This window comes from Thalia democratica, chromosome 5 (genome assembly GCF_965202585.1).
Source record: "Thalia democratica chromosome 5, ktThaDemo2.hap1.1, whole genome shotgun sequence".
NCBI classification, from domain to species: Eukaryota; Metazoa; Chordata; class Thaliacea; order Salpida; family Salpidae; genus Thalia; species Thalia democratica.
Window position 1 is genome coordinate 33317586 of NC_139169.1, and position 11225 is coordinate 33328810.

Sequence of the window (11225 nt, forward strand, 5' to 3'; positions counted from 1 at the left end):
TATATCTGGTTTGTTTTTGAACTGGGTGTGTTTAATGTTCTGTTTAAAATTATTTAGACTTCAGATGTTTCTATTGTTAAAACAATGTTTCAATCCCAGTTGTTAACAAAGTCGTGTAATTCTTAACTTCTTTTGTTCTAAACAATAAACTAGTAAAACGTTTTACAAAAATTCTAAAAAAAGTATATTATTATAAAAATAACATTCTTATTAGCAATGTTAATAAGTTGTGAAACGATAAATTTTGAGGCTCTTAAGGAACTCCTGAGAAAACTTTTATTTTACTTAATTTTAATTTTTTTTTTTTTTTGATAGATAATAATACTCTCCCTAAAAGTTTGGGTTAAAGGTTTTTCAGTTCTACTATTTATTTAAATGTCTGTTAGTTTCAAGAATTTACTTTTACGTTTTTGTATACACAGTAATGAAAATAACAAGATTTTTTTTTTTTAAATAACTCTGTTTAAAAACTTTTAGTACTTAGTAGTTTGTACTCTTAAACTGAAAAATATGTAAATTTATGAAAAGCTAATTTGTTTTATCTATGAAGTATAAATACAAAGGTTTTCAAAACTATTTTTTATAAATACTCTTTGGCAAAACTTATAAAAAAAGCTTTTAGATATCAAATATCGATGTTTTAACACTTATGATATTTTGCAGCCACCATACTAATTGATGAACCTAAGCGACTATATTACCCGCTTTTTAAAAGCCTAAGAGGAACTAACTAACCGATTAAAAACAATTAAACAAATCAGAAGTATTTCTAATCTACTTGGTACGGACAATGCTTAAATTTTAAAACTTTCGAATTATATATGGTTAGGTTGCGAAACATCCCTAAAATACACATAAAACTTTAAATTTTTTCACTCATTATAGACTTAGGATGTTCTAGTGTATGTTTAAATACTTTCCCATAATATTTTGTGTAATTTTCAAAACATTTGTTGTAGTATATAATGTAAGTTTATAAACTTTCACTACAACTTTGCTTATTTGCACTTTCACTAAATTATATCAAGTTTCATTGGTTTCAAGTACCGCGTGATCACCACTGCTATAACGATTTCTAAGCAATAAAGCGATATTTTAATTAATAGTATTAGGGTACGGCCAGATCTGGATTCCAATATTTTCCAATTTGAATCTTAATATTAGATGATCTAACAAATTGATATCCGGGTGGATACATATCTAGAATCTGGACGCATTTGATTACTCTTTTATTGACTTGTATCATTTACAAATGATCTGAGTATTTATAGATAATGTTACATATTATTAATCATCTTTCTACCAGTTTTTAATTGAAAAAAAAATTAGCACTCAATCTTATTTTCAAAAGACTATTAATAGTCAAAAGAAGTTGTTATTTTCTTTTTGTCCTAGTAGCAACCGAATTTGTACAAATCTTCTTTTTTGATATAGGATTATTTTAATCTGAGTATGAGATACTTAAATCTATTACACAAGTATTACAATACCAACAACACGACTGATTACATTTGTTACATACTTTATTAAATTTTTTAAATTTCTACACAAAAACAACTTTTATAATCTCATCCACAAGCTTTCAACTAGCTTTTCATGAGTAAAACTATCATCAAAAATACTTTTTAACATGTTTGAAATGAAGTGCTTAAACGATTCAGTGCTGTTCTCTCCTTCTAATATAAAATTTTCTTTAGTTTCTATAGTGTCTTTGTCATCTTCAAAAACAAAAATTTCATCTACTATCAGGTGCAAAACAATCAATAAACTCCACACATCTGCATTTTTGTGACTTTTCTCTAAAAGTATTCCGGGTGAAATGTAACCTTCTGTACCAACCGAATCCCAATGGTTAAATACCTAATAAATTCAAATATTACAAATAGTGTGTTTATGAAGCTCCAAAGATACTAGAAAGTTTTTAGTTTTTTTTCACAGTATGATAAGGTTCAAATTTATAGTAACAACTTAAAGGTTTTAGTAAAAAAAAAATCAATTTTACTTATAATTCTTTTAAACATAATCTTCATTTAAAGAACTATTAAAAAAAAAACTTTTGAAGTTTATATTTAGAATTAGTAGTATACGATATAAAAGTTAGTTTAAGAATAAAAACTTATTGTTAGCTTAAAATAAGCTATTTCATAAAGTATATTAGTTTTATCATGGTATTTATTAATATTCATTAGGTACAATCATCTTTTACAAATCTACGTGTTTTCAGCGAAAATGCGTAATTTATCGAGAGGTAGCTAATATACATACTGTAATTAATTTTATTTTTGTAATGCGTGTGATTTTATACAGTTTGGATACTTTCCTACTATATTGAAAAAATATTTTTTATTTAAGTTGTACATATATGCATGTGAAAAGTTTTTTTTAATAAAAATGATTTATAAGTATACCAAGCTGTTTTTTCTACTTTGTTTCTTTCATTCCCAATATAAAACTTGACTTGCATTGTATTAGAGAAATTTAAGGTCGGCAAGGAACGAATTAGCATAATATTAGATATTAAATATATTAGAGATTTATTGAGTTAACATGAAATTGTAAAAGAAACTAAATAAATACTGTACCTTGTTTTATCAAAAGTAATAAAAAGGGGAAACGTAAACAAAAACATAAAAAGCAAAGCCAGAAATTTTAGTAAACTACTTTGAGAAGCAGCAACTAAATATGCAATAAAAACATTTCAAAACATAACTTTGTAAGGTTTATCTATAAAATAGAGTAAAATTACCATATAACCCTCTAGTTTAAGTATAAAATATACTGTTATACTATAACAAACAGAAAAATTACTAAATAAAGATTTTAGTTCTTTTTATTGAGAATTGTAGAATGAGTAACTAAACGAGAATATAAAAATTCGCGTGGAGTTATTGCCATTAAAAGACGATAACACAAATTTGAAAAAATAACCTTCTTTTTGGATTATAGTATTTTTTTCTTTTTCTGAACATTTTATTAAAAAAATAGTTGCATTACAAAAATACATAACTTTATTGTTCTGTTAATCTAAATATTAAAAAAGGGCTGATAACTTACTGAGTTATTATGTTCTGTCCAGGAGTGTCCAAAATCTATTACTTTAAATACGAAGTCTCCATTTATTTTCTTTATAAGAAAGTTTTCAGGTTTAATGTCAAGATGATAAAATCCTTTTTGATTTATATAGTGAATAGCTTTGTACATCTATAGACATAATTATTATTAAAAACTAATAAAATAAAATCAGCATCAACAGTAAAACTTAGTTATCTATCGGATCAATATAATTAAAATCTGGATGGTGTACATTCGTTTATTAAAGTCGGATTCAATCGAATTCGATTCCTTGATTTGGTGCATAACTAGTAAAAAAAAGATATCGCAGTACTTAACTTGTTTAGCTCTAATTTTATCGTTTGTAATAAATATTGAACAATTTTGAAAGATTAAGTTTTATGTATCCTATTATTTTATATTAACGTAAGTTTCTGGATAATTTCTAAAACCTAAAATAATAATAAGTTTTAATTTGAGTAGTCATTTTCTCTTGAGCGTTCTTTTTAAGCTAATGTTTTAATGTCCAACAATGTTTTATTTTCTTAAATAGATGTTTAAAGTGCGTACTAAAGAGAAAGATATCTGCTGGATTTGGCAGCTAGTAAGTGTTTGACAAACCTTTCGAAATAATTTCTTAGCATTTTCTTCATTGATACAACCATTTGCATCTATATACATGATCATATCTTCAAATCCCTCTAAGTACTCCATCACAATAATAAAGTAGTCTTCGTAAACATACCAATCGAAAAGTTTCACTATATCTAAATTAAAATTATAATTTTTTTTTAATATTAAAATACTGTGAGAGGATGCAAACACTTAAAACAAAATAAAAAATTTACTCTCTACATAAACTGTGTTTCTGACGACATCTAATGCATTTTGATGGGAAATAATCTCTTTAGGCATATCACAGTGTTTCTCCCAGCTATATTTGATTGCAACATCTTCATTTGTGACTTTATTTGTGCCTAAAATAAGTAGGAGATCATATTAGCTATTGTAATTTTAAAACTTAAAAAACTTACTTTTAAAGGCTAACTACCAAAATTAAAAACTATAAAGTTTAAAAATGACACTAAAAAACGGAGTATCAAGAGAAAAATGTCACAATTTAAGGAATAAAACAATCCTTATTTTACTAAAACAATAATAATAAAAAATGGTATGTAATCAAAAAGTAAAACATGTTTTATTTTAAGTTTTAAATTAATATTTAAAGTTGAATTTCTAATATTAGTAGCAAGTCAAAAAATTAATATTATGTAACTATACTTTAATTAATTATACAATTAAAGAGGCTAGTATATTAATAAATGAATAGGATCAAAAAAACTATGAAAAACTAATAACATATTAACAGAAATCATATAAACTTGTACTTCACCAAACCATTTATATATGGAAAAAATCATAACATATTTTAATATACTTACCTTTAAACACTGCTCCACTGCCACCTTCTTTTATTAACTCTCCAATTTCATATTTACTAAAAAACTTGTTATCAGTACTTGAATTTTCAAGTTGTTTGTCATCAATAGTAATTTCTCCTTCTTCGATCTTTAAAGTCTGACTGCAGTCTGTAATGTTTAGATTTTCCATCTTTTCCAAAACTATTTCGTTGATATTTTCTTCTTCACGCGCCATTTTCTTTATAATGATTTCTTTAAAAGTTTAGTTTAAAATTTGTGAACAACGATGCTTATTAGAATTTGATTAGTGTACAACTTCAGTTATTTGACATAAGTTACTTACAAAATTAGTTCTCAAAGAGGTTGTTATTAATTAGATTTAAAATATTTGATAACTTTCTAAGTTGCTTGTAGCTATTAAATTTTTCTTTGTCAACTTTATCTATTTAATAATTATAGCTAGCCATTTTATTTTATTTGTAATTGATCACACATTCTTTGAAAAAGAAAATTTAACAAACATTAAAAAAATATAACTAAGTTACTAATAATTCTAAAAATAAACTAGAGACTTATAAGTTAAATTGTGAGCGAAATGTGTATACTATCAGTATAAAAAAGTTAGTTGTATATTGTTTTGTAGTTGAATAAGAAATTATAACAGCTGAAAGCCATATAAGCCCTTGTTTCAAATATAGTGATTGAAATCTCAGTGATGTCTATGTTATTCTTATATTTTTAGTTTGTAGTAAACTATTAATTAAAGTAGTTTACTTAGTTGTACTATCTTTTACAATGTTTTTGAATGTAGACTATTTTTAAAATCACTTGAAACTTAAAAAAATTAAACAACTTTTTACTTAATAAAGTACAACTTACATAATAGTTACATAAATACTATAATCTCATATAATTTTTAAAGACTTACTTTTACTTATACTACATAGTTTTTATTTTAAGATTTGACAAGTTATGTCATTATAAGTAAATCAGATTATATTTTATAAATTATCTATGATTAACTATAATTTTCACTTATTTCTGAGAACAAACCTACAATTTGTTTTGTCTCTATCCCGGAATTAATGACTAATAATATCATTTAAATAATTTAATAACTAATAAGTTTTAAATATGTCTGAAAACTAAAGTTTAAGAATTATGAATATGTTTGTAATAGTAGTTTAGACTTATAACTTTTTTAACTGTACAGCTGATCTTCTCGAATAATAACTTTAAAAAAATAAAGTTTGTTATAAAAAATGATTGAAAAAAAAAACTCATTCAAGTGCCTTGTATAGCTTATAAAAATCCCTGATTGTTTAATTGCAGAAAGTATAAACTCAAATAGAGGATAAACTTACAATTTTTTTCATTTGTTTAATATCATTCAAAATAAATATTAATTAATAGTATATGCTATAAAAAAAATTATAACTTCTAGGAAAAATAAATAACTGTTAATAAAATATTTAAACTTATCAGAGAAGTTTTTTTTTTAAAGTGAAAAGCCTATTTTATTCAGGTTACTGGATTTACAGTTAATAGTTATTTTGACCAAAAAAAAACCTTAAAAGCAACTTCATTAGCAGTATCTACAAACTTGTTTATTTTTTTAACTCATTGACAAAAATAAGAAAAATTGAATTATAAAATTTAAATAATACAAATTGAGTTTTTAGTATAAATTTAATTAAAAAACAAATTCTTCAGATTAAAAACACACTTTTGAGTTTGAATCAAAAGTAGTAAGTAGCAATAAAACTATTTATATAACATTATTGATGAAAAATTTTGTAAATTATCTATTATTTAATTTTTTTCCTTATTATGAAAAAGCACTTGTAAACTTAATAATTCTAAGTTGGTCTGATATTTTGAGCTTATCTAAAAAAATAATATACTAATAACACATAAAAAACAACAATAATAATGTTTTATAGAATTAGACATTTTCAATACTTTTGTAAACTATTTGAAATTAAAATAACTCAATACAAAAAAAAAAAAAAAAAACAAATCTTTCAATTTCTAACACCTAAAATTTAAAAATGTACAGCCCTTAAAAACATAAATATAATGAATATAATGCTGTGATTGGAAAAAATTAAATATTACATATGTTAAAAAGATAATTCTAAGTATTCATTATTCAAACATATAACTTTTTTTGAACTAATTACAAAAACTTATTCTTTTTAACTAACTTACGGTTGATTTTAAACAAAAATCTAATTTATCTTCGGGAACTTCTATTTAACACTTTATCTTAAAAAAAAAAGATTTAAAACAAAATAAAACCCCATGAAAGCTTGTGACTCTTTGAAAAAATATTTATGCATCGATATTTTACACATTCCTAAAATTCTTAATAAAAAACAGTGTATTGTTTAAAAATATAAGAAAATTACGATTTAAGAGTAAATAAAACAATTAAAAACTTCAACCTTCAATCAAGACTTATTATTTAAGTTTTTTTTTAAAAACTTTAGTTAATGTAGAGTATTAAAATAATGTCAAATTACACTAGTTATTAGATAGAAAACAATTTCTAAGGTTTCTGCTCCTAAGATAGTTCTAAGTTTTTATAATACAGTTTTTAAAAGCATAACATGTTTATTGATAAACATAGATTGTTTCATTTATAGTATCTTAAATTGTGTAATATTGTTTATAACAGTAGGTTCCTTTACTAGTTTGCAGTTTTCTACCACTTATTTTTAAGTAATGTAGACCTGTTACCATACAAACGCTCGTATAAATTTAGCTGTTTAGAACTCGTCCCAAGAAGATAATATTATCCTTTAAAAAATCTTTTATAACATCTTGAGTAGATTAAATATAAAACTAATTAGTATTTTAAAAACCACATATCAAAGTTAGTTATGTTTTTTTAAAACGATTTTATTAAGAAAAAACTTTACAAATTACAAGCACTGCAACTGAAACTAAAACAAAATTATCTTTTGATAGCTAGCTGTTGTGCTTACTTTCATTCTTTAGTCCTCATATTATTTTAAAACTAAGTAACTACTTTTAAAGGTCCATTTTTCTAAGTTTATTTTTATGAGACCATTATGAGCCATTTTGTTAAGTTCGAAATTCAACTAAATAAAATACACTTGCACACAAAGTTAGAAAAATTAATTTAATATCAAACAATGATTTTTTACATCTCGTACGGACAGAAAAATTTTTTTTTGCTGTTTAATTTGCTTGTTCCTTATAAAACCGATTTAATTTTCTATCTGTAGTTGTTTATTCTATTCAAAATTATTTCTTAGAAACTACGGTGGAAAGTTAATTATCACTTGGATGAAATTTCAAAAAACTAAACTATTTTGTAAAAAACTTGCAAATAATCTTCAATCGTTAAACTTATAAAAATACCTAGAAAAAAAAACTCCAAATCAAAATAGCGCGACGGAGGTTTTATCTGGGAGCTAGTTTTTTGTGTAGTTTATATATGAAATTTCTCACTCTGAAAAAAAAGTCATTCGGATACCGAAGGTTTGGGAAACAGATATACCCTACTGTGTTATATGAAGGTGTATTAACAATGTTTATTATTACTAAATGACTTTTAAAAAGATAATAATTGGGTATAAACTTAAGCTTTGAATAACTAGTTAATTTTTGTAGTTTAATTTTAATTTCTACAAAAATTAAAATTTGCAAATTAATCTACTTAAAAATCTTCAAACTTAGTTTATAAATAGTTTGAACATATACTTTTCTCGTCAAACAAGTATCATCGTTTATAAGAATAACATTATTAATACTTAAATATTTTTGTTATTTTTAAGGATCGGGTAAATTATTAACTACTGTAGGGCAGTTTTAATCTTCGTCGTCTGACACATCTCATTCATCTATGAATTAATTAGTTTTATAAAGTATAAGTCACATTGCCTCAAAACCTTTTGAAAAGATAAACCATATCTACAAAGTCTGGTTTGAAACAAAATTATCTTTGTGCTGTTTCCTCTAATAAAAATTAAACAAAACGTTCCTATTGATTATCTACATCAACCAATAAAAGGTTTGTAAAGGCTACGTGAAGCTATAAAATTTTCCAAAAAAAAAGTCAGAAAACGCACTATCGAATTTTAGCTATACCTAGCACTAGTTTTTAAAATTATGCGACAAAATTAGTTCATATACTAAAAAATAAAGTTTACCATGTAACATCAACAACAGTATTCTTGACATGCTACGGCAAGTTTCGTCACTTTTTTGTTATCAGGCAGGCATAGTTACAGGAAACAATTTTTGATATATAACCAAGCGGGGTTAAGTGTATATGCACTGAAGCGACTGTTTGTTGGTGAAGTCGAAAATATTTGTTCATGAAAAAAACAAAAAAACAGTTTGATCTCACTTTTGCTATCTAAAATGAAGAATTAGTAAATCAGTTAAGTTGATTCAACAGTTTTATTTTTATACAAAAAATTGTTTATAGATTGGTGGAATAGATGTAAAATCAAACTTAACTTTTAACGTGGAAATTAAAATCTCAATTGTTGTGTAATTTAAGTTAAAAACATACTTTTGAGCTTTATTTGATTCTAATTTAGATAATTTCAGTGCATCCAGCAAGCTATTAGTAAACATGTCGTAATTAATGCATTATTTAGTTAAGTATCTAAAATTTAAACAGTTCAAATAAGAAAAATTTAAATACATAAATAGATATATAGGCCTTAAGACTTTTCTACAAAAATAAGTAGAACAAATTAAATTCTCTGAATTATCTATAATTAGAGAATTCTTTAGAACTTTAAAATATACTTCATTAAAAAAATCTCAAACCCTGACATAATCATATGTTTATAACAAGGGCTAGTTTGCCAAGCAACCGACGCATATAAATCAGTTTTGTATATTATATAATGTATATAATTGGCTCTGTTCCACTTCTGTATGACGTGAAACAGATCCCCTTACATACGGATAACATTGCGAAAACTCTAAATAAACATAAAAAAGTGTATATTTACATTAATTGTTTTTTAATTAAAATTCAAATGAGTTAAACTTACATTGTTATCAATCGTTTAACGTTTACAAAGCGTATTAAAACTGTCTTATAAAATAATTAAAACAACTTCCTTTTTTGCTATGAAGATACTTTTTAAGAACACTTTGAACTGAAAGCCTTTATAAATAATTTCGATGTTTTAGTTTAAACTTAGATTACATTTGAGTTTACAAAATTGTAATAAGAGAAATAGTCGTTAAAGCTAGCAAGAATTGTCTTAATCTATACAATTTGTTGCAACCCAATACTTGTGATATTTTAAAACTATTCAACATCAGAATAAATAAAAAACTTTTATCAGGATAAAAACAATTATAATAAAAAAACACTGTTTTTTTTTGTCATGTACAAACATTTTGTGACAAAGTATTGTTCTTTAAAATTACTCCATTAGACTGGTGATTTTTAGGTACGCACTTCCTGTTAAGTATGCTCTTTAAGGCTGTGTTTTAAAAATGCGTATTCAAGAACAAGATTGCTGTACATAAAATGTTTCAAATGAGAGTAATAATTTCATTTAGCTTTAAAATTTTTATTTAGTTTTTAAAGAAGTTAGAGCTAATAGTTATAACAGTTTAATTGTTGAAACATATTTTTTAAACACGTATTCATAAATTTAATGTAAAATTAAAATACGTTCAAAAGCTTATTTTGCTGAATTAAATTTAGTGTACTTTTTTTCTTTTAACTACTACTTCAAATATTCCAGCTACTACAAAGTTGTTGATTATATGGTTTTTAAAATTCATTTAGAACAAGATGTTCAAATTTTCGTAGCAACATAAATTTTAATCTATATTTAAATTTTTTGAAAGTTTTATATTCTTGTAGATGTTAAAAAAAAAGTATAGCCTCTTTTAAATTTTTGACTTACAGCTAGAATAAAAGTTTTATTAAATTAATTTTTGTAAAAAAACTCAATAAAATAGTTTTTATTTATTTTCGAATTCTCATCTTCAACGTTGCAGGAAAAGACGTGAAACGTGAACGATTTGATATTTTAAAGGGTTTTCGTACACCTAAGACCAAATATTTAAGCACATTTTTGTATTTCCAAAAACAATATACAACAGCATTTATATTTTAACGCTATAGAAGAATCATTATAATATAAATATTATTTACCTCTAGATTAAATACTTTAGATTAAAAATCATATTTGGCTGTTTACTCTAATAAATTGTTGTAATCGAGTGTTTGTGGGTGTTTAATTTTTTTTATATTAAAAATAAAACAAATTCGTATATTTACTACTGTTACTGGTTAAGTTTTGAAAACTTCAATTCTTTTACAAATTGCATTAATTTGTTTGTTGCAGTATAAATATACTGAACAAATAAAAAAAAAACTAGGAAGAACATTTAAATTATTTGTTTTATTTTAGAAATTCCTTTAAACAATTATAAAGTTTGTTTTGCAACATTGCATCTAGTTTGAATAATTCGAAAAAAATATAACCAAGGATTTTTTTAAAACTTTTGATATCATATCAATGTTGTGCGTTTTTTTTAGATTTTAGAAATTGTTAAAACAATTTTAAAACATATCAACTATATTAATGATGGCCGTAATAAATACTGGTTAAAACTGATCGAACGAGTACAGACTATAATCTCACAATAAGCAGACAATGTCTGAGACATTGGGCTGTGAATGATTTAGCTGTGTCAATTTTTTCAACTTTGCCCATAAACGGTCACTTCAGTACTTCG

The 11225-nt window shown here is 24.1% G+C and overlaps 1 protein-coding gene across 1 annotated transcript; it reads right to left on the reverse strand.

Annotated features, from left to right (window-relative positions):
• Positions 1 to 1560: 1560 nt before the first annotated feature.
• LOC145836429 (calcium-dependent protein kinase 2-like) lies at positions 1561 to 4707 on the reverse strand. Its single transcript, XM_082944229.1, has 4 exons — positions 4494 to 4707; positions 3900 to 4028; positions 3673 to 3818; positions 1561 to 1860 (listed from the first exon to the last, which is right to left on the reverse strand). Exons 1-4 carry the CDS (start codon positions 4705 to 4707, stop codon positions 1561 to 1563), a joined length of 789 nt encoding a protein of 262 aa, XP_082800355.1.
• Between the last annotated feature and the right edge of the window lie 6518 nt (positions 4708 to 11225).

What these genes read in the sequence shown, in the direction of transcription:
- LOC145836429 (XM_082944229.1), bottom strand. Translation starts at nt 4,707, where the DNA reads ATGGCGCGTGAAGAAGAAAATATCAACGAAATAGTTTTGGAAAAGATG. An exon ending in AAACACAGTTTATGTAGAGA is followed by an intron (nt 3,819 to 3,899) that starts GTAAATTTTTTA and finishes ATTTTAATTTAG; the next exon opens with ATATAGTGAAACTTTTCGAT. An exon ending in CTAAGAAATTATTTCGAAAG is followed by an intron (nt 1,861 to 3,672) that starts GTTTGTCAAACA and finishes TGAATTTATTAG; the next exon opens with GTATTTAACCATTGGGATTC.